This window comes from Colossoma macropomum, unplaced genomic scaffold (assembly GCF_904425465.1).
Source record: "Colossoma macropomum unplaced genomic scaffold, Colossoma_macropomum, whole genome shotgun sequence".
Classification (NCBI taxonomy): domain Eukaryota; kingdom Metazoa; phylum Chordata; class Actinopteri; order Characiformes; family Serrasalmidae; genus Colossoma; species Colossoma macropomum.
The window spans coordinates 18,646,029-18,670,910 of NW_023494785.1; the positions used below are offsets into that span (position 1 = coordinate 18,646,029).

Here is a 24,882-nt window from a genome sequence, read left to right on the forward strand (position 1 = left end):
ATGGCCCTACACACTCATGCACATGCAAACACACACATGGAGCATGATTGATGGCTTTGACCTTCACCCAGCACACAAACATGTACACACACACACACACACACACACACACACACACATAGTGGCATCCTAATTATCATCTCATCATGAAGCGGAATGGTTCCTTGGCTACCTGCTGTAGGTAAACTCTCCTGAGCCCATCCTGGCATTTGTCCACTCTCAATCACTGAGGGGTGGCTAGTGGGGGGTGTAGTGAACTCCCCTTTCAACACAAGACCTTACAAGCTGAGACCAAACCCTCAAAATGCATTATGACTTACTAATTAAACCCTTAAATGCATACTTCATGTAGTTAAAGTGATACGTGACCTCACACTACACCGCAAAACGCAGTTCAGATAAGTGACAAAATGTCAAAGATATTTATGTTGTTATTGTCAAACAGGTGTTCACTATCATTACATTAGATGAGTGTATGTTAGATATACACTGTAATGATGTAATGATTCAATTCAGTTCACAGTACTGACTTTTTTCCTTTTGCTGTAACAATCTCCATACTTGAGAAGGCTTTTTTTAATGCTGGATGTTGAAGCATTACTGTGAGGATTTATACAATTTATATACAATGTATACAAATTGTATTTGAGGAATGACAACAACGACCAATTGACCTGATAATTGAATTGTATTCAACCACAAGAACATGAGTGATGTCAGGTACTGATGTTGGATGATTATTTCTGGATCACAAACGCCACTCCAGGTCATTCTAAAGGTATTTGATGATGCTCCATCACTCCAAAGAATACAGTTCCACTGCTCCACAGTTCAGTTTATATGCTTCTGGCCAATCCTTGCCATTGGTTATGGTGACATTAGGCTCATGTTTGGCTGCTCCAGAGTTTCCAATTCCATTGGCAATGCTTTTCTAAAGAGATTACATAAGTTATGTGTGCACAATTAATTTCCTACGTCAGCAATGAGTGCACCTTAAAGTAGCTGAATTCACTAATTAGCAGGATGCCTGGATATTTTTGAACATACAGTGTATATGCCAGGTTGCCAGTGACCTGGGGTGTGAGACAACACCCATGCCTTTAAGGTTTAACACTTTCCTCATGGCCATACTTTCTGTTTGTTGACTCCTTAAGGTATTTCACTGAAACAGCAGAGCTGTGAATAAACATTGAGGGGCTTATTTTTTCTGTTCTGGTTGGAAGGATTACTTGGGGACTCTGCTATACTTTAACAAGGGTGAAAATAGATCTGAGTCAATTTGTCCTACAGACTTTTCAACTTCATCATTAATACTTGGGTTATCTCTTCAGTATATACTGTATGTGTGTTTTGCAGTCCTATAGAGAGATCTCAGCAAGATCTTCAAGCCATCCATAAAATGCTGAAGATGTTTCCCTGTCTTACCACCCAGCTGGCCAAGCCAGAGCTACATAAGGTCAGCTCTATTGCCATCATCGAGACCTGGGACCGTGGCCAGATTGGTAAGTACACACTGTGTGTGGGAGGTATAAAAGTGAATACCAGTCTGATGTTCCTAATATTACCCTTGGATTTGACCATTTCATGGATACTGTGATAAGCCCAAAAATGCCGACCCGCAGTCCTGTACCTCGTCAAATTAAACACCAACTTATATAATTCTTACAAATCAGCAAAAAGAAAACTTTACACACCATTTAAAAATCACCGTAGCTGATTATTACTTTGTTATGAATGGGTCTGTTGTGCTCTGCTGAACTATAGATTCTGAGCACGCTCCTGTGCATGCACACACCCTGAATTTGTAGCATTCACTTTTATATGCTTAATTTCTTAATTGAATTGAAAACATGTGAAATTGGCCATTTTATCATATGTACCTGCTATGTAGATGCACTTTGTACAGTCAGAATTACTGACTGTAGCTCACCCATCAGTGACACTGAGACAAGTAAAAACCCCATATGTTCCTCTTTCACTCATACCAGCACAACACACACTACCATGTCGGTGTCACAACTGTGCTGAGAATTATCCATCACCCAAATAAAACTGGGTTAGCGGTGGTCCTATGGTGATCCCTTTCCATTCATGGACAGTGTAGAGGGGGGCTGATACATTGTGCAGCTACAGATGAGCCACAATCAGTAATTGCTTGCCTGTTTTTTATAGTACTATGCAAAATTCTGAGACTATCCTTTCATTTATTTGTTCTGTTTAAGCCAACTGGCATCTAAAGTTGCAACAGTGCATACCCTACATGCGAACAGATCTAAGAAAAATGTGTGTTGATCCTGTTTGAAGTAGAGGTCTGCTACCTGACATGAGCCCAATGGGGTCTGAGAAAATATCGGGTTTCGGATTGGGTTCGGGATGGTTTGTCCTCTGCATCACCGTGCTTGGGTTAGGATCGGGTTTGTTTTCTAGTGAGTTATATTTTTATGTAGTAGAGTTCACACACTCTCACACATTTTTTGTCTTGCACACTCTCTCTGTCTTTCATACTCTCGCGGATGGTTAGTCAGTCTCTTTCTCTGTCTGGAACATACACACAAAATCTCTATGGTATCTGTAATAGTTTGTATGGTCAGAAACTCAAAGGCACAGGTGGGGTTTGGGCTTCATTTTCATGCCCTTGCAGACCTTGAGTTTGAATGGGCCTCTGGTCATATATCAATTACTGTGAAATCACATGGAAAATGGCACAAATGGTTTAATTTCCACTCAAAATTACCATTAATTACAAGTTATTCATTTTTCAGCATCTGGAAAAAAGAAGAAAACATATTTAACAGAAAATTACACAAAACTCAACAGCTAAATATACTGAAAATTGTCAGTACATTCATCCTTTCCTTTTATTACAGCATCAGTTCTTTCTAGGAGACTTTCCAAAGTTTAGTCTTAGAAGTTTCCTGCTTCTCACAATCCAAGTAATCCCAATTACAAATTTACACTTGTCAGTTCATCGTTCCAAAAATCTTACTCCACATCTCCAGTTTCAACTTTCTTCTTTTTTGTCTATTTCCTTTTCTCAGTAAGGGCTTCTTGACAGCTACACTTTCAGACTCATAGTGTTGAGTTGTTTTTCACTGTGGAAGGATGAACAGAAACACCTATTTTTTCAGATGTGAAGTAACAGTGGAGCTTGACTGCGAAGCAGATTCCACTCTAGGGAGAATAAAATTACTGAACTACTGAACTACACACACACACACACACACACACACATACACATTTACTTTTTGTAGTAGTATAATATCTTCAAATAGATCTCTCCAGCATCTAGTGAGCATTGTCTGCTTGGACCAAAGAGGTTTTTTTATCTGTGTGTGTTTCTTTTAAATATTCACTGGCTGTTATTCATAATTCATTGTCTGTCCTCTAACACAGAGCTGAAGTGTAGGGCTAATGTCTGTTTGCAGTCTGTTTTGGGGAGTTTGAAAGAGCCTCCTGAATGAAAACGCATTTGTAAGTGGTGAAAGATGCATTGCTTTAAACGCAGACATCAGTGCTGAGAATGATTTGGCTTTGAAATTACAGTCCTCAGATGAAGCTGTGGCATCAACCAGATGCTTAAATCTCAACACCCTCCCTTTCCTCAGTTCTTTTGGACTGCTTGCTTGTTTATTGCATTTCCATCATGTCTCAATGGCCTGTCTCAGGCTGCTACAGACAAGGAGAGAGAAACAGACAGAAACAGAGAGGGAAATGGACAGTGTTGGAAAACAGAAACTGACAGATAGACAGAGGGAGGGCATCAACCAGAGAGAAGGAAAAGAAACAGAGAGCAGATCAGACTCTTTTGGGATCTTTCTTAGCCAGAAACAACAGATGAAATTAACAAATCATCAAGCACATTCGCTAGTGTCTTAGTCTCATGTAACACCATGTTTGCAATGTCACCTCTAATTTTGCTTTGATGTGAGTGATTCCTGTACATCCTCCTGCACACAATGCGTTTACTGATTTCTCCTCCTCCCCTAATGCGCCTGAATATTGCCAAGCCAATTGAGGCTATTTGACAGGTTGTGCTTATGAAGGGGCCAGACAGAGGAGTATGATTTCCTATTGATGCGAGCAGAACTGCCAATACCTTGTGGATAACAGGCCTCAATTTGTTTGAGTCGATGTGAAGCAGGGCTGCGCTTTGTTCTGTGTTTTTAACACACATTTTGACAGACACAGCCAACAAGGATTATTGAGCAAAAACATAAAGGAAAGAGAATTTAATGAAACTCTTAAGCCAGTGGTTTCATGGAGTTAGTGGCTCTTTTGTAAGTGGATGGTATTTCTGAGGTGGCGAATGCTTTATTGATTGGTCTAGACCAGATTGTCAATAATGGATGTGTTCAGCAGTCTGGAGGTATATTTATTCAGCTGCATGATGCCCAAGCAGACGTGCCGGTTGAAAGACATATTTGTTTATGGCTTCAAGGTTTTGGGTGTCTGATAATTATGGATCACAAAGAGGGCAATTTGTTGCTTGTTCTTGGCCACTTTGTGAGAGAAGTTTGGGGAACGTGCCTGGAGTGTGTGATTGAGTTTGTGGTGTCGGTTCAGGATGGTGTTTGTTTTTACACAACGTTTTTCATCTTCTCTTGGGTTTTGGGTCAGTTTTATTTATTAGCCTTTCAATATTAGAGACCTTTCCTTTAGATACTGTAGATCCAAACAGAAGGGATGTTTCTGAAAGATTTATGCTGCCGTGTGTGTGTGTGTGTGTGTGTGTGTGTGTGTGTGCGCATGCCTGTGAGAGTGTGTGTCTTTATAGAAGACTCTAGGGTCTACAGTAAAGCTGTGAGGTCAGGGCCTGCATGTCGATTAAAGTGAACCAGGCAAAGGAAGGGTGGCAAAATATACCAGATTATTCTCACCTGTGACAAACTTGATTAAATATTAAGGGAGAGCAGGGCATAGCCTGACACATGCAGTTTTTGTTAAATAATTTGAAAGGCATATTTTTATACAAGCAACCTACACATCTCTGCTAGAAATCAAAACAGAAACTTTGTTTCCAGCCAGACCGTTTGAGAAGAATTCAGCCACAAATTCAGTGCAAATATAACCAACCCCATAGGCAGGGTTAATTGTAATAGACAGAGGGGTAGTTGTAGCAGTCGCAGATAAATCTGGTAACAAAATTACAAAATTAGAAAAACAGATTGACCGTTCGTAGCTGCAGCTTGGCGTGCACAGGCACTTGTGATAAGTGCTCATGCTGCAGCTTTACATGTGGGAAACTTGGGTTTGGAAAAGGGAGTAAAATTTTACCAATTTTCTAAACCAAAGCCAAAAAAGGAGATGTTTCGCTAATGAGCGAGTCTGTCTAGTCTTTCTTTGTGAACTCATTGGATTTAGTGTCATTATGTAGATAAAATTCGTAATGGAATTAAATTAACATTAAGAAACCATAGATTCAAAAACATAGACACATTCTAACAAGCAATAATTCTGTAGTGTTTTGTGAATGGACAGTTTATTCCTGAATAAATCCTGTTTCTGCCCTTTTACTGTCTAATGGCGAATGCACTGTTATCTTTAAAATACACTTAATCATATAGTTACCTATCCTGCAGTACAGAAACAGCTCCTGCTATTGTTTCTTCATCTCATTTACAAATATTTTCTATGATTAAATCACGAAAAAACTGAAATACTGATCATTGGTACAAAAACTCTGAGCTCTGTTTTATCCCGCATGTAAATGCAGTCACTAAAGTAGCTTTTTATCATTTGAGAAATATTGCTAAAGTTCGGCCTTTTCTATCTCAGAGCAATGCAGAGAAACTTGTTCATGCATTTGTTACAGCATAGCTGATAACTGTAATGCTCTTCTTACTGGACTTCCCAAGAAAACAATACCTTACAACTTGTACAAAATGCGTCAGCATGCATCCTAACAAAAACAAAACAGAGAGATCGTATCACTCCCATTTTAAAATAACTGCACTGGCTCCCTGTATCGTTCAGAATAGATTTTAATATTCTACTATTAGTTTTTAAGGCTCTAAATGACCCAATACCCACTTACATCACAGAGTGTCTGTATTTTTATGTTCCAGCACTTAGATCCACAGATACTGGCCTTCTTTAAATACCTTCTGTAAAATACAGAAAACATAGGCAGGCCTCATTCAGTTATTACGCTTCTAAACTGTGGAACTCAATTCCACCTTTTATTAGACAGTCAAGCTCAGTGTTCACTTTTAAGAAGCATCTAAAAACGTATCTCTTTAACTTAGCATTTAATTTCACCAGGGTATATTTTGGTTTTTCCATCTGAATTTATGTGACCAAATCAAGGCAAATTATTCAGTAACTGCATGAAATGAATGTAAATTTTTATTTTATTATTTCTTTATTTTTTTGTCAAAGTTCATACACATACACATATTGCTATATGCTTACAATTTACTGCTGAAAGCCAAAAATCTTAGATGCTCTTTGTATTTTTTTATAAAAATAAATTTTTACAGAGTATATCACTGAAGAGACACCATCTGTTTATAGTTTATAGCCCAGATTTGTGGAAAAATGGGTCAACTTTCAGTAGACAAAAAATTTGTGAGTTCAGCTTCTTTTATTATAAGAGTTTAAAATTACATCCACCCTTTGAATGTAGCTTATGAAATATGAAAGTTATGAAGAAAATGATGAAGTGCGTTTTGGAACCACTGGTAGTCCCAAGGAGTTGAAAAGGTTAAAACTCTACATCTTGAGATATTTATCTTTTAATTTGATCTGTCATTTTCTTATATGATTCTAAATTAAGACGTATAATTTCCTGTAATACTGTTTAACTTTATCACCTGTCTGTAAAGCACTTTGAAAAGTGCTATGCTTACCTATATATGTACCCTTAGCTTCTGTCTTTCTATACTTTTAACACCAATAGGCTGCTAGAAAGATTTTTTTTTGCTCCAAATCCAGGGGCTGAATCTGTCCACTGTGTGTTGCTTAGATATTCATGTAACTAGCCTGTTTAATGTGCTGAAAATGTACGCTAGCCCAATAGTATTTCATTTATGTGTTCGGCCACAGCATTGGCTTTTATGTGCCAATTTCTTGTGATGTTGCAAAACGGCTGGGGGCAGCAAAATTATGTATCTCCTGGAGTAGCTAAAACACATTGGCCCTATCTGTAGTGCATTCAGTGTTTTGATGTACTGTAGTATATTAGAGTGGTGTTTCCCAACCCTGGTCCTGAAGACCCCCTGCTCTGCACATTTTCATGTTTTCCCTGCTCCAACACACCTGATTCAACTAATCAGCTCATTAACAAGCCCGTACTGAGTTGAAGTCTGTGTGCTAGAGCAGGGGGTCCTTCAGGACCAGGGAGAACCACTGTATACATTGCCACTTGGTATAGGACTATGTGTTGACTTCTCTGAGATCATTACTAATTCTGATATCTGTGCTGCTGTGCTATGCTAGTCCCGTAAGCTAACACTGCTGCCTTTAATGTGGAAATTGGTGCAACGTGTTAGAAACCAATAGAGGAAAGTGCTGTTTTCTTGTCCTTTCAAAGCTTATTTAGTAGTGTTTAGACAAAGTTGTAGGCAGAGATTCCCTCTTAAAGTCTCTCATCATACATTTGCTCTCTTTCCCTCTTATTTGGGATAAGACAAACACAAAGTCATTGTAACCCTTTGACTGTAGACCATGTTCTGGTTTGGAGATCCTGTTCTAAACTCCAAAAGTGATGAAATGATGGAACAATGATGGAAAGGTTAAAGTGGCAGTAGGAGCATAAAGTAAAAAGTGGACAATACTGATAGATAGATATTTAGTGGTGGAGGCTTCTGTATACTACAATAAATTACAGATGTTTCAATATGACAGAAGATGACTAAGCAGTATGAGGTTGTCTTAAAGCCAAGAGGACCTCAGGCTTTGAGCAGTTCTTTTTGACAGTGTAGTGTTGATCAGCAGTTTGAAGGTCACCTAGTTTTAAACACAAGCACACACTGCTTTATCACACTTCTATATCTACTTTTATAACTTTAACTTCCCACAAATTCTTCAATGCTATCCACAGACCATCTGTAGCAGTTGGATTTTTCTTCTCAACACATTTCAAGATCTCAATGAATGGTGCCTAAATTTCACTTAACAAACTGTGTGGCATCTTGCATTGTCATGTTGGAAAGTGTGTTATTTGTTGTGGTTTACCTCCCTAAGAGCAGGCAGGATAAACACATCACAGCTAGTTGTGACGTGCATGTGAGCAATAATTTTCGACTTCCATTGTATAAAGCAGTGGTCCATTCTGAGCCATACAGGGCCTGAGCTTCTTAGCCGATGACTGTCATTGTTGAGTCAATGAATGCGTTTACATGCACTCAGTAATCCAATAATCTCAATAATTTGTGCAGTTATCCGATTATTCAAATGGCCATGTAAACACCATACTCTGATCTAGAAATCTGATTAAGAAATCTGATAAAGAGAGCTGGATTTTAGCTCAGTAATCAGTTTTCTCAGTGCATGTAAACTCTTACCTGAATTTCTTTCGGATTTCTCAGTCTGGGCATGTGCAAAACAGACCAAAGTACCGGAAAAAAGCAAGCAGCGTTGCCGCAAGATGGCAGCCAAACACTGAAACCAGCTACATGCTCGATGAAATGAAGGATTTAAATATTCTTCATCTTCTAGATGATGTAAATTCATATATACAGGTAAAGTGACTCGATGTTTTTAAAAAAAAAAGCTGCAGCCTAAAGTTTGAGTTTTATATTACGTTTACGTCACCACTTCTTCTGTGAGTTTATTGGCTGGTTGTAAAGCAGAAATCTGATTACTGTCTGACTCATGTAGACCCAGAGTTTTCCAATTATCTGATTACTCAAGTGCATATAAATGCGTTGATCGAATTACTGACAAAATCTGATTTTCTGCAGTTATTGGATTATTACGTGCATGTAAATGAATTAAATGTCTTATGGCTATGGGTCTTTAGTTCTTCTAGTGCTTGCAGTTCAAACAATTTCATTGCAACACAAAGGAACTAAGATTCCACTCATTTGAAAGCATTCCCATGTTTTTTTTGGGTTTTTTTTGGTTTGCACATTGCTTCTCAAATGTTCTTTCACCCCCTTCCCTTGGCAGTATTTGGACACAATGGATTTTTCCTGATATTGAAGGGCTCAGTGAAACCATACACCCGTGAAGCCCCCATAGAAGACCAGAAAACACCTGCAGTGAGAACTGAAAATATTTAAAATAAGCACTTACACCTATTTCCTAAACATTATTGTGTTCCTAATGCTCTAAGTGTTTAGATCAAATCTTTAATGAGGAGATTCTTTTGTTTTTGTAATGTAGATTGGTGTAGGAGGTTTCTTTGGGTCTTTTGAACCTCCACATTCTGAAGACACTGGCATCATCACGCAGTATGCACTGACCCTGGAGGCCTGTGAAATCCTCAAAATCTCTCACTCTGGATATGCTAAGCTGAAGAAGGTTAGTGCATCTCACAGCTGTGATCTGTAACACCATCTCAGCAAATCACAGCAAAGATGAAATGATACAATTATTTTAAGCCTTTCATTATTAATGAAAATCAAATGATTTTTCTAAAACAACTGTTTTAGCCTGGCACAGTGAGAAAAAGAAATTAGCTAATAGACATTTCTCAAAAGTGACACTGTCTGTGATCTTTTTTCTTTCTGTTTTCTTTACAGGAGATTTCGGCCCAGGTTTATGCCATGAAAGAGTCTTTAATTCAGGGTTGCCAGTTCTACTTTGACTGGCCCAAACTTTCTATCGACCACCTGGCCAAACTCATTCAGCTGAAGACTTTCCCTGCCAATCAAGGTAAGGCATTCTCTTCTGATGTATAGTTGTCAGATTGACATCTAGATTCCTTTAATTCATTGCGCTGCGAGCTGATGATCATCTTAATTAGCTAATCCCTTTCCGTCCTCAAAACCCAGATTGACTCTTAATGAAAGAGTTTATTTGTGAAGAGAGCCGCAATATGATCATGTGCCAAGAGAAGAACTCCTCCAGTACTGAGCTCAAATGCAATTAATTACTGACAGGACTTTGTTTTCTGCTTCACTGGAGAAAAGATTAAAACTCAGACATGACTTGTGTGAGTGTGTGTGCACTCTGGTGTGTGTCTGAGGGAGCGCCTTTGCGTATTTGAGAATGGTTCTAGTAAACCCAGATGTTCCCAGTATCGACTTCAGTGCTGTAACAACATTGTAGCCATGTATGCTGGCTGCTTTGATCCATGCTGTCTAACAGGGGAAAAAAAGAAAAAGGAATACTGCAAATTAGTTCCATCCTGGTGCTCCATTCCCTCTCTCATGCCCCTCACTCTCTTTTCTGGAGGCGACAGGCAGGCATATGGCATGGGTCTATAGAGATATTAGACGGAACTAAGGCGCCATGGCTAAACTCTTTATTTCAGAGAGCTCATTCCGATCTCATCATCTCCTCCCCACAGCAGATCCTCTCTCTCTCTCTCTCTCTCTCTCTCTTTCTCTCTCTCTGTCTGTCTCTCTCTCTCTCTCTCTTTCGTGTTCTCCTCAAGGCTCAGCCCCAACTCCGGTTGTCAGCCCTCTGGATGCATCCCCCAGTTGCCTTCTTTAACCAGGCACATCTTCATTTGGTTTGATAAAGGCTTTCACACAGATACTGCTTATGATCACCATCTGACATGCTTTTCTTTGGTAAATTCTAACCAAAATTGGAATTTGCTATCATTGCATTGGTATTTTTTCTCTGCTATTTCTGAATGAGCAGGGGCTTATGTATCAGAGCTGGCTGTGTGTCCAGAGTGAAGATGAGCCTCACTCATGAGAGAGATAGGCTGTAATCTCACCGCTGTTTTTTATCACTGAGAGAGCAAGAGGGAGGGAGAGAGACAGAGAGAGAGAGAGAGAGAGAGAGAGAGATTCAGAGGCAGACCTCTGAAGGATGATATGATTAGAGAGAAAGCTTAACAGGACAGGTGAGGGAGAATGGAAAAACAGGATTGATTGGGTCTTATCAGAGTCTGCACCTGACACTTGATTGACAGGCGAGAGCACTAAGACTCTAGATGATTTGCGATGGAGGAGGGTTGGCTGATCTGGAACTGCTTTCCATTTGACAATGCCAGGAGGTTTCTCTCTTTCTCTCTCTCTCTCTCTCTCTCTCTCTCTCTCTCTCCCTTCCCCTCATTCCCTCCATGCTCTACCTCTATCACCAGCCCAAGCTAGCAGCCCTTATCAGCATAATATGGAGAGAGAGAGACAGAGACAGAGAGAGAGAAGGAGAGAGAGGAGGGGTGAGGCGGAAACTGTGATGGATAATGGTATAGTTGATTTAACCTGTCTTAAGTGAAGGCCATACTGCAGACTGAAAAGATCAGAAACATCTAGAGCGCTGATTGCAGCTCGAGGTTTAATGCACGTTTAGCTGCCTCAGAGTTTTGAGTATGAAAAGTGTGTGTTTGAGTACACTCACTCTTACTTATGAGACAGATATGATGTGAGTTGGCTGTCAATTAGCAAGACCATCATTTGCTCATTACACATAAATTACATGAGGATGATTCATGTTTTTCGCTCCCATATAGCAGCTATAGTAACATGTTTATAATGGAAGTGCACTATTTTGGCCTTTCTTCTGCTCCGCTCTACAGAGCTGTAATTTTTCTGTGTGTGTCTGTGTCCTCTGCTTCAACCGTGTAGCAAGGCTATGCTGGGTGTGAGAGCGTGATGAAGAAGAATGTGTGTGTGTGTGATGATTCAGAGTGAGGAAAGGTCAGGGTTTGAATGTTAACTCAGTTAGGGGCTGATGATGGAGTGACTCTGTGGCCACTGCCTGGAGCGAGATGTCTGTGACATGTCTCTGCACTAGCTTCCATTGAGGAACCAAATCTCTCATTCTCTCTCTGTCTCTCTCTCCCTCTTTCCTCTGTCCAGCCGTCTGTTTGTCTGTCTAGCCATCTAACCACATATTATCTTTCTACACTACACTAACATAAGGTGGAGAGCGATCGTAAGGTGGAGAAACACCAAATCCTGGAAAGGTACTTGAACTGGAGATGGCACAATACCACTTTTTTTCTCATATCAACACTGGCATTGAAACTTTTTGCATCAGTCAATACCAAAGCCGATCCAGTACTTTCTCTTTAAAAACGACAAAGCTTTAAAATGAGCCACTTCTAATTGAAGCCCTTTGCTTCAGATGAGCATCTAAAAATAGCCTGACATGCTCACACTGCTCAAGCACTCCCCCACAGGAAGAAATACACAACTAACAATATAAATGATCCAGATCCTAGATATACGATCCAGCATTTGCTGCTGTTACAGGCTGGACAACCAATACCTGTCACTACCGATATGCCATCTCTAGCTTGCACAGTGAGTCAGCATTATGAAAATTGTTTCTGCCAGGCTCAAGGACCAAACATTTTGATGTCAAGCTAATTTAGATATATGCTGAACCAATTTTTATGTAGCAGTCCCAGGTTTTTTATCAGACCTTCATGTAACTGGTCTTGGAATACATTCAGTCTACTTGTTCAAGAATGGAGAAAGCATTGATTCTCCCAAAACTTGACACATGCACACATGCCTTAGGCCTGCAAGGAAACCTTCCAAATTTGACACAGGTTTGTCAGTAGGGGGTGCTATAACATGCAACTGTATCTCAGCAACTGTTTACCTGAGCAAGTTCAAATTTAGCGTACAACATCTTGGTACTGGCCTCTAACAGGTTGTCTAAGAGCAGCTCAGTCTTGAAAAAAACTCACATTTCAGATTCAGAACAAGCTGTTTCAGCTGATTGTCTAGAAATAGGTCTTAAAACAACGTCTATAGTATTTTTCCCCAACCATGACCACCACACATTAACCTGCTGAGCTTCACTTGTCTCACTCACAACTAAAGCTCAGTAACATTTAGCCTGATCACCATCAAATTTTACACAAACATATATCATTCTGATGACGCATTACAAAATTGACCTGGCCATCAGTGGTGATATAGTGCGCAAACAGATTTGAGAGCATTGAAAATAGTGCCACTATTGGTCAGTGTAACTTGAAGACAAGCAGTGAAAGTCTAATGATTCATTTATTTTATCAATCAAGTTTCTGGATACAACTTTTGTCAGCAAATTCAAATTAATTTAGCTATTTTGAGTTATTTGCGAAGCCGTTACTATATGTTATCCCAAAGTCATTAGGTCAGTCGGTTTGAATTAGAATTCTTCTTTGCATTTCTGTTTACTGAAAATCATCCTAAAAGATCTCACATTTCTAAACTCTGTGATTGACAGTCTTTATCTTTTATCTGCCAAAAGGCCCCTTACTAGCTTATTGCACTTAGACCTTGATGATTGATGCTTCTGGCTATATTTATTTTTCTTCTAGGGTCTTTTTTTTATCCAGCTTCATGAAAGTGTTCCAGGATATAACCTTAGGTAACTCAATTTTTTGTTACCCAAATTTGATGACTTTTACCTGTGACTGATTTATTGCAAACAAATCTCTGTAACCATTAAAAATACAGTCAAATGGTTTGGAATCTTACTTGAAAGTGGGTCAGTTACAAAGTGGTAGGACTAAAAAAACATTGTTTGTTTGGAAGTGAAAAACCCGGAACCTTGCAATTGGTACCGAAAATGGAAGTGCACATGCAACTGGGATATGTCTTCAGATATCAGTAACATACTGTTCTGTAATTTTAATGTAGGGGAGCTCCTTAAAGGTTGTATACAATTCTGCCTTTGTATCTGTAAAATTGTTTATATTAACAACAGAAAAAATGTTTTGACCCATACGGGTAAAATCATCAACCAACAATATATGATCTTTGTCTTCATAGAACTAAAACATGCATCATTATAATTGACTTGTCTCTCATGCTTACATTTGTTGCTGCGCGGTGAAACAATAAGCACACCTACTCCTCTGCAGCAAGGCTGGAACACCTCTCTCTCTGACTCTCTCTCTCTAGCAGTCTTTCTCATGCATCAGCACTGAAGATTGCATCTTACAATTCCAGTCCATGGGAAAACTGAATTTGTTCTGCCAGCACACAATTATATGCAAAGGTGTCCAGTAGGAACTGCATTAGACCTAGAATCAAGAGAATAACTGAAATAGTCAGGGCTGTGAGTTCACCTCATCCAGCCCACTGACTCTCTTCAACACAGCTCCTCCAGAGCGCTGTGAGTGTGAATGGAGCCCTCATCAGTGAATCTAATGTGCTCTTCAGCACTGGAGAAAAAGTACACAATACTCCACTGTCTGTGTGGATTGCATCAGTGGTTGTATTGGCTTCTTAAGACAGCAGCTGCCCTGCCTTCATCCAGCTGGGCTGGAGCATCATCTCTGGGAGAAGAACCTGGGCCACCAGGACCAGAGCCACATTCCCCAGCCACTTCCCTCCAGCTGCTCCCTTCCTCAGCAGCCTTTGCAGTACCAGGATGCCAGTTCTAGAAGATAGCCTGTTAGCTGGGGTTTATGGGGAATTTAATCTGAGGAGATGTTTTTGTAAATGTATTCAATTTATACTGTGCCATTTTTCACCCACTAAAGTGATTTTGCATACCTACATTTTGTATCTGCATTTCTGGAATGTGTAAAACTTGTTTTACTTCTCTTCTCTTCTCTTCTCTTCTTCAGAACACCCGTGTTTTTCTTTTTGCAAAACCAGGACAAAATCATTTTTTGTTTTGCTTTGTATCATTTATGACAGTTCTCATCTATCAGAGTGCTTCTGTACCTATTTCACCTCCGTTCTGTTCTTCAGGTCCAAATGTGGCTATATATCATGCAGGGATTGTTATTTCAGAGCCCTCATTAGAGGAAATGAGAAGCTCAAATATCGTAATGGCTCCTTGTTAGGGGGCTATTAGATTGGCTAATTCCCCACTTATATAGACGAGGCCTCCCTCTGCTTTGGATGAGATCTACCACAGAGTGTGGTCAGCCTACTGCCCACACACACTGCAGAAGGCCTCTCGCTGCAAGCACAGGCAAAACAACATGAAGAACAAGCCTAAAACTAGACCAGGGTTAGCCTTGATGCTTAAGTTCAATGGGAGAAGGTCAATGGGAAACCTTGTAAATATAAAACATGGCAGACGTATATACAGACTTGCTGCATATAGACATAAATGCATTCCAGGACACGGCTTATTGCACCAGGACTTGGATCAGTGCTGCTGTTATGTGCTTCATCTAAACAGCACATGCGTACATGTCCCAGCGGAGAAAAATAATTTCTAAGCTAATGTTGTTAGTCTGGCCATGTGAGAAGATTAAGCGCATCTACAGGAAAGCACTGTAATTTCCCCAGTGATCCGGACATTAGTTTTTCAATGGCTGTAGAAGAGATATGGTGCAAGTGTGATTTTCAGGAGTGATGCATGAGAGAGAGAGAGAGGGGGGAGAGAGAGGAAGACGCTGAGCTCTGAGAGTACACTTGGTGTTGGGTGTGAATCTGCCTGCTCCCCATCCTGCTGTTCGCTTCTACTTTAGAAGCCCAGGCTGCTGTCACCAAGCAGACAAATGGGCCTGGTTTGTCCAGCTCTCTGCTTCACAGAGATGGGATTTAAAAACACCTGTCAGGGCTGATATACAGTGTTTCCCCCACCATTAAAGGCTTGCTGTAAATCAATTTAATGCTCACCTCCACAAACCAACCTTAGGTTTGTCACATGAAGAAATAATCCGCTGCTTTAGGGGCTTCTGCCAAACACAGATTACTTCTGTCATTTACAGTGTACCGCTTTTTTCTAGTCCTGTCTTCACTCTGACCACTTTTTTTGTGTGTGTGTTTTTTTGTCCCCTGAGATTCATTCATTATATTGGGAGTGGATAGCTCTGTGCTAGTTTTGTATAGCACCTGGCCTAAAACCACGAAGAAACAGTCATGATGACATCATTAGAAACAGAAGCTACATCTTTTACTACCAACAAGCAAATACAAATAAATACGTAAATATAAATCAACAAATAAATAAATAAATTAACAGCTATTGCGTTTGCTCAATGACTGCATATTCTAATGTGTATGCATAGTACTAACTATGCTACTAACTACTAACACACACATTAGTGCTAATGTATGTACATGCCTGAATCAATGAAAGAGAGATCGCGAGAGAAAGAGAAGATGCGCTGTCAGTTTTTTTTCCTTTTAAATAAATCTGTTTGTTGTGTCTGTGCAGTGCTGGTGAAGGAAGGCAGGGTGTGTCCGTTTGTGGCCTACATCCGTGAAGGCGAGTGCACCATCCTCCAGGACATCGGCTCCCTGATCAATCCTGCAAAAAAAAAGGTGTCAGAAGAAAGAAAAAACTCTGCCCTCACACCATCCCAGGCTGTTTGATCTGACATAGCTGAGGCACCCATGCGGAATAGAAAAGATAGCTTTGAGCAGATATGATAAGTCATCTATTTTCTTATCCTATCGATTTTTTTTCTCCTTTGGAAGCAGAGGTTCACCCTATCCCAGAGATGAGACCATACCTTGTGCTTGATTCATTTGAAGGCCCGCTGCAGTTTGTCTTGCTGAGCTGCTGATTTGTGTGATTTGTAGGGTGGGGGGATCAAGTCTGTTGTGGTCGGGAAGCTTGGCTGCATGGAATCTTTCGGAGAGGTCAGCATTCTGCAAGAGCAGCCTTCTCCCTGCACTATTGTCACTGCCACAGAGGTGCAGGCTGGAATCATCCAACCAGAGGCCCTACAAGGTTAGTTAGTCACCACAAACTTCAGTGCACCTACAGTCTGCCATTATACCCACACTCTTAAAAATAAAGGTGGCAAAAAGGACTCTTTGGAACAACACCATAAAATACTGGTGCTCACACTTTTTGTCTTGGAGGGCTAAAGTGTAATGCTTATGGTGGGCCATGGGCAAAAATTACAAACCAATGTACAAATAAAAAAGGTAGGTAGGTTTAAGTTTTTAAAAATGTATTTTATAACGTCGCACTATATTTTATTAAAAAAACACAATTTAAAAAGAAAGTTCTTTAAGGAACAATTTTGTGAATGAGATTGTGAAGAACCTTTATGTAAAGTCCAAATGTAAAGGTCTAATATGTTTTTTTACTAAAACTGGATGTCAAAAATGACTATTTAGGAGCCTTTATTGTGAAAATGCAAAAATAGCACTACTAGCTTAACAACCGAATTTATAGAACATGGCACCTCAGCAGAAGGTACCATCTTAAATCAGCTTTGATAGGTTCAGCTGCTTCTGCTGTCCTCCTACCTCAACCCACCTCCCTGCGCTGAGTGGGATCGGCCTTCAGGCTGACAATGTTATCGTTCATGATATGCTGTGAATTATGAAGGTACACCTTAATTCAGAGATGCTCTTTGGAGTTACTGTGAAATCAATTATGATGGGCCATAGACAAAGTGACTGTCCATATGTGACCTCAGTGTAAATCTGAGTTATGGCCTACAGTGATTTGTTTCCTCTTGTCTATGTTTCACACAGGGCTGGATTCAGTGACCATCTCTTTAATGCTACAGACAGCGCAGCCCACATGTGGAAAGCTTAGTCAGGTGAGGAGACGTGGGAAGCTTCAGATAGAACGGCACATGACACAACCTTCACCACATAGTCAATGTGCAAAGCCAGAGATCCTTCATCATACAGACTGACTCTGTATGTTCAATTAAAACTTGGGAAAATGAGTGCAAGCTGTGCTGCTTTTGGCATTCTCTACTCCCTACAGTCTACTTTCAATCTGCTTATTTCTCTTTATGTAGGAGGAGATAAATAAGGAGTATGTGAGACAAGAGAAGAGCAAAGAGTGGGATCACATAAAGGTAGGTTTCTTTGCTTTTGACCCAAACTTGATCCTGTGTCCTTTCTCACAGAAAGCTCAGGGGCTTTTGTTGCCATAGGATACCTTCTGGATGCACAAGTAAGGCCAAGCCCTGGATCTTATTCAACTCTCCTTCCCCCAAATAAAAAAAATCTGGCACTGTTTTATGAGAGGCATCAGCATTACTAATTCCCAGACTTCCTTTTACTTCCCCCATTGTTCTCACAGATCTCAAACTCCCCTTTCAGTTTTTGTCTTTCTCCATGTCTCCATGCCAGCTCGACAAAGGAAAACTGATGTACTTTACTGCTTGGTAGAATCTGCTCTGGGGGGCGATTCATTAGGTACGCTAGCTGGGCCCTGAGGCTTTTAACTACACCGCTCGGCTTTTGGACTGTCGCTCTAACGAAGATAGACATGACCCACCCTGGTCTGGAAGCTTCGCAGGACTATAGTCTTTCGGCCTCTTTCCTATGCGACTGTGCTGGAGTGCTTGAATAGGTTTAGTGTGTGATTCATCAGGAATACTATACGCTCAGTCTATCAAGAGGCCGAGACGGCCGATCCCAGCCCAGCTGTCCAGCTCTGTCATATTATTGTGTGTGGTCTACAGTGGAGCGCCAGGTTCACAGACACTCATTGTGCTCGATGGACAGGGCTGGAGGTAGAAGCAGCTCTAGAAGGGTTTATAATATACTACTACTACTACTACTACTACTACTAATAATAATGATGATAATAATAATAATATAATAATAATAATCATAAGAAGAAGAAGAAGAAGAAGAAAAAAACACTTTTTACAGAAGTAGCAGCTGTAAAATAAATATAAACATAACAATAACATAATAAATAAGTAAAAATAGTATAAACACAATATAAATCTAAAGAAAATGTAAAAAACAATGGCACAGATAAAAAAATATGAAAATTTAAATTAGAAAGATGGTTTTAAAAGAATGTACTGAGCTTAGCTGTCTAATACACTCTTAAAAAACCTAGGGCACACAGTGTCATTAATGCAAAGCACCAAAAGCTCTTTGAGTGCTAATAGCGCCCCCTTGTGGGGAATCTTAAGCCTACTAAATATGAATGAGTGAGTTATAAGCATAAGTATATGTACATACATACATACATACATACATACATATGTGCATACATACATACATACATATACATACATACTACATACATAAATTTGTACATATTTCGTTTCTCTATTACAGTGCTCAAGGAACACTTTCGTTTTTTAATGTTTAAATAAAAAATATAGAAGCATCGCATAGAAACAACAAAACATAACTTTCCCTAGTAAAATACTCATTGCCTCGATCTTCAGAAGATGTATACTCCTACATTATTAACGACATGCCTGTAATATTATATTGTGGCAGCCATACCAGATATACCAGTGTAACTGTAATGTCTACCTGCGTGCAATCCCAAATGCAGTCTACTCCCTGTATGAATCTGAACATGATTATCCCATCCCTGACCCCTTTTGTACCCTCCTATATCAAATTCCTCTCCCCACTCAACCTTCTCTTTATCATATATTCCATTCTCTCATATGCACTCCATATGAACAGTAGAACAGCGTGCCATTTGTCTGAACAGCAACCGCTTGTTTTCCACATGTAATTTGATTGCCTCTTTTACCCAACGACCATGCCATAAAGCTCCCATCAGGAGCACAGAGCTTGTAAGTATTGAAAACACACAGTTTATGTTAACACTCAGTGATGGAATTGTTCTTTAGCAGCTGGTAATTATGGGGCCTTAATGGCTAATCTGACAGATTAACGGATGGTACAAAACTCTTGTTTCCTTTCCCTTGCTTTATTTTTCGTGTCTAAAATTAGATGGATTTGCTTGTGTTTGAGTGATCTCATTTGTCAGACCCAGCGTGTTCGTGACAAATGTAGCTGTGAGAGTTCTCCCTAGCATCTGGTACTTTCGCTTTCAAACTAGTTGATAGACATTTCTGCTTAAGCTTCTTGCTTCTTTACTGGGATTAAATGGCTCTGTGTATTTATTCTAAATCATGTGTTTGTTAGTGGTGTGATGTGGGACGGTGGATGTGTGCAGCATTTTTAGCTGGGTTGTTCATAACAATTGAGGAATAAACAAGGGCTTGAGGAAGGAAGACTTCACTTTGTTGAGGGGGAAGGAACTGGAATGTGGCTATGGTAAACCAGTCAGTGCACTCATACTGCACATTACACACACTGACACAAGCACAGATATGAACAAGACTGTAGAGTAATAGGGTTAGAAGTATGTTTCTAGCTTAATTGTATCAGTTACTTTCTTTCACCCATCATTAATTCAGTCATTCATTAAGTACATACTCTGAGAAAGTGTGTTTGGGTACAAACAAAACAGCCTCAACAGCCTCAGTTCTTCGTGGCGTGGATTCCACAAGATGTTGGAAACATTTATTTGAGCTTTAGGTCCATGTTGACATGATTGCATCATGATCTTTCAGGTACTTTTTTATGCTGCAAATCTCCCCCTCTGTCACATCCCAAAAGTGTTCTATTGGATTCAGAGCCAGTGATTGTGAAGGCCACTGAAGATCACTGAACTCATTGTCATGTTTATTAAACCCTTTTGAGAGCCTTTTGTGCCATGGTGCATTATCATGCTGGAACTAGATTTAATGGATCACTTTTTTCAGCCTGATGGTAATGTGATACCATGAAGTTTGTTTTTATAGTAGCTTTCTATGATACTGGTTGTAGCTTTGATGTGGTTTAACTCCATTTTTGAATATGGCATATTAAGGTGAGCAGAAAGGCAGTGTTCAAGCTTGGTGTGAGTTCTCTGGTATACTAGAATGAATGGTAACCTAATAAGTTCGACTGCAATCGTCAAGCCTGTCAGATACTGTCTGTGTAGACACATGCAGCGAAAGGTGACTGGAACTTGTACTTTTCTAAAGAACTGTAATTATTGTGAAAAGTATTTGTGCCTTTGGCAAACTATGTAATTACAAACCTTTTCTATTTTTATCTCACAAACCAAACCAGAGCACTGTTGTTACACTGTTAAATATCAAAGTTAATATAAATTTTTCCCATTCTATATACACAACTGTGGAAAACTTTGGATTTTGTTACAAATACATGTACTAAGTAGTTATAATATGGTGCTGATATTCTATATTTTTCAAACAATTTTCTGGAAGCTGTAAAAATGTTGGATATTGAACAGAGCTAATAACAGAGAAATCTGTTCAGCATTGAGAATTAACTTAAAAATTAATCAATGGATAAAATATCTAGAACACTTCATATTTAAAAGATGGTTCCAAGCTTTTTTGCATTTTTATTGTCAGTTTTATTTAACAAAGATGTTTTACTTAGTTTTTACATTTATTAATTTCAGTTTTACTTTTTTAAAATTATGCATCAGTTAAAGATGCACATGGCACATTATAGAAATTAGACCATAGAAATACATATATAAGAAGCACATACAGAAAACGTACATATTACAGCAATTTAAGAACACAGGTTTTGTAATGTTATGAGATGTCTGTCATCTTATGGGGTAAAACAAGCAGCATTAAACATAACAATGTGGAATATAGTTTGTTAAATTGAACGTGATGGATTTACATCACATTTTTTATGTTTTTGTTTTTGATTATTTTTGTACAGAATAAACTGTAACTGGTATATTACAAAAAGACAAGGACACACAGTGTTATAGATATGAAGCACCACTCTTCCATAGCAGCGCTGGTGCTCTGCGAATGTTCAGGGCCAAGGATTTGAGCTGAATATGGGGTAGGGGGGAGTTCTCTACAGGAGTTAATATAAGCCTGTCCTTGTTCATAACATGTGGAAGTGGTTCTGGTTTTAACAACAAGGTTGCAAAGGTAGTGTTTGCTGGCTATTCTGTGCATTTAATTACTTTACTCTGGTCCTAAATGAAAAACCTTATGTTTCGCTTTTTTTTTTTTGCAACTGCTAAACATAAAAAGAGAAACACAGGCTGACAGCTCATAAGCCAAGTCAAAGTCCAGCTGTTACAGTTATACCAAAGTGATCTGCATAGAGGGGACCCAGTGTGTCTCAATTGTCACCTCTTTTGGTGCTTCTACATAGAGGGCTCCATCTCTCTGTATCAGTCAAATTACTTTTGCTGTTTCATATACAAAACTTCTCTACCTGCAGTACCATGAGCTTATGAAAACAATAGATGACAGAATTGTATGACAGAATAAGATAATGATTATTTTTTATTTATTCTGTTAGCCTACTACTGTAGGCTAGTAGTTTCATTTAAGTTTAATTTCTCTGTTTTGTTAGTTTCCATTTACTAAAACTTTTTTTAATTTTAGTGTACGATAATACTCTTTTTGCATATACACTAAAACCAATTTAGTGGCTTAAACTCTTAGAATAGAAAGGTTTGACACTTTCTATTCAAATTCTAATTACATCCCCATTTCCAAAAAAAGTTGGAATGCTGTGCGAAATGTAAATAAAAACAGAGTGCAATGATGTGCAAATCATTTAAATCTTATAATTAATTAAAAATAGCACAAAGACAACATATTAAATGTTGAAACCGAGAAATTGTATTTTTTGAAAACTTTTGAATTTGATACCTTCAACATGTGTCAAAAAAGTTGGGACGGGGGCATGTTTACCACTGTGTTGTATCACCTCTTCTTTTAACAACACTCTAAGCATCTGGGAACTAAGAGACCATTTGCTGTAGTTTTGAAAGTGAAATGTTTCCTGTTGTTGCATGATATAGGATTTCTGCTGCTCAACAGTTCAGGGTCTCATTTGTTGTAGTTTTCTTTTCATAATGCCCCAGTGTTTTCAGTACATGACAGTTTGGAGCATATGTAGCTCCTAAACCTGTATATATCATTCAGCATTAATGGTGCCTTCACAAATGTGCAAATCAGCCATGCCATGTGCACAGTGATGAACCCTTCCCCATCTTTACTTCTGATTAAGCCATTCTGCTTATTTTATACCCAATCCTGTTGCGAGTTAACTTAATTGGTTTTGCATATCATTGCTTTCTGTTTTTATTTACATTTCGCACAGCATACCAGCTTTTTTGGAATCACAGTTGTATGTTATGTAAAAGGAAAATAGCTTTAACATGCAAAAGCATTCTGCTGGCTGCATTAAAATTGGAAACAAAGAAGAAACCAAATATCAAATAGAAAAATAATGATGTGAAATCTTTAGCCCATGAAATAAATTAAATGAATGACCTTGCAGTAGTTCAGAAAGTAACAAAGAGCAGACCCTGTTTGTTTTGAATTGTGGCACACCACAGATTAATTCCTGTGACAAAGCTGTCTGAGTTGAACTAATCAATAGCTGACTAAACAGGCTGAATAAAGAGCAGGCTGTAGATGAGACTTGTTCTACTCCAATCTGACATGAATGCCAAATTGGTGCCGTCATGATGCTCTTTATACAAGTGGCCATTGCAAAAGCTACGTACAGTATATTGTTACCATCAAAACCTTGTAACCTTTTTTTTTTTTTACTTTGATTTCTTTAGGCAGCTGCCCTTTACATTATGTGAACATTTTATAGTGAATGGACCAATAGAAATGGTCCAGAATTGCTAGGAATATAATGTCAATAAATAAAAGCAGTGGTTCTAAAACTGGTCCCATCCACCCCAACCCATCCCTCCTAAGTCTACGTTTTCATTCTATCCATAAGCATTGGAAGTTAGGTTGGGGCAAAAGTATAACCAGTCTGAGGAGCCTTTAGGACCAGTTAGAGAATCACTGCATTGAACTAAATCACAGTTAAGAACATTATTTCTCTGTCCATAAAATTATAGATAGAAAGTTTTATGTGTGGTGTTATTTGTTAACCTTTTGTGTGGATATATGTGTCTGTGTTAATGCAAATCTTACATTAACGTAAATATGTTGGCAGTGTCACTCTGGCCCTGGAAATAAACAATATTATCACTTTTAGATAAGAGGAGAAATGGGCTATATGGAGATATTGCCTTGTAAATTTGGTCTTGCGCACTGTCTGACACTGTGCACCTATTTTTCTTTGTGTAGACAGTTTGTATTCGCTGTTATCTGCCTCATGTATTTACAAATGTTGAGGCAAGCACTTTTTGAGATGATTTATGGACTTGATCCTTAGCACTTGGCAATGTGCTATACAAAATGAGACACATTATGTACTATTATGTTTTTCTGAGCATATATTTTCTCTTTTCCACTGTCTCTCTCCCTACAGAAACGAGTGCTGTCTGATGCTCTATTTTACAACAGTATTCAACAGGGGTGTGGCAAATGGACACTGAACAGAGGACCAAGAAAAACAGCTGACAAGTACAAGCTCTCCATGTTTCCCTCCTCATAAGATGCACGCACACGCACACACGTCTGACGCTTTAATGATGAAGAAAAACATTCATTGGAACTCTTAGGCGTCCAAGTCGCCCAAACCTAATTTGCTGGTTTTGGTAGACATGACTTCCTGGATCCTACAACGGACACTGACTGTAGCATTTGTCAGCAAGAGACACTCGTTGTTTTGAGCCTGTATTTCTGCTCCTTCCAGCTGTATAAAAAACCCCTACAACTGCACTCTACACCATTATAAAAAAGACTGCCCCCCTTCTTGTGTCTTTTTCAAAAGCTTTTCAAACAAGATGCAATTATTCTCAATCAGCCAGCTTGCACCACAGTGCTTCCGTAAGGCTTGCCAGGGGGACTCGGAGGATGGAAACATAATGTTGTAATTAACCCACTTAGATTGACAGAACCGGACAGACCCTGTGTGCTCCTACTTAACTCAGTCAGAGCCCTCATGTTTGAAGCCTGAGTCAAAATCCGTAGGAGGTCAGTTCAGAAGTCCACAAAGACCCCGTCATGCTGACTGACACCATCTTCGTCACATGGTCCCTAAAGTAGGATTTTCATCCTATTGTTTCTCTTCCTGTCTTTGGTGCTTCTCTTTTGAAGGCTCTTTCAATTACCATCGCAAGTCCCACAAACTGGCTTTCTTCCTTTGACAAAAGGGCAAATAGCATCTTTTCATTTGCCATTCAGACAGTTGAATCTGT

The 24,882-nt window shown here is 39.2% G+C and overlaps 1 protein-coding gene across 1 annotated transcript in view; it reads left to right on the top strand.

Moving 5' to 3' along the window:
* Nucleotides 1–24,246, top strand: part of cnbd1 (cyclic nucleotide binding domain containing 1) — a 44,530-nt gene extending 20,284 nt beyond the window's left edge. Inside the window, exons 3-11 of the mRNA XM_036585863.1 lie at nt 1,357–1,502; nt 9,112–9,203; nt 9,328–9,465; nt 9,687–9,819; nt 16,189–16,295; nt 16,557–16,707; nt 17,466–17,533; nt 17,741–17,800; nt 24,051–24,246. Coding sequence (XP_036441756.1) covers nt 1,357–1,502; nt 9,112–9,203; nt 9,328–9,465; nt 9,687–9,819; nt 16,189–16,295; nt 16,557–16,707; nt 17,466–17,533; nt 17,741–17,800; nt 24,051–24,176 — 1,021 coding nt within the window. The 3' untranslated portion in view covers nt 24,177–24,246. The remainder of the gene's footprint in view (nt 1–1,356; nt 1,503–9,111; nt 9,204–9,327; nt 9,466–9,686; nt 9,820–16,188; nt 16,296–16,556; nt 16,708–17,465; nt 17,534–17,740; nt 17,801–24,050) is intronic.
* The last annotated feature ends 636 nt before the right edge of the window (nt 24,247–24,882 follow it).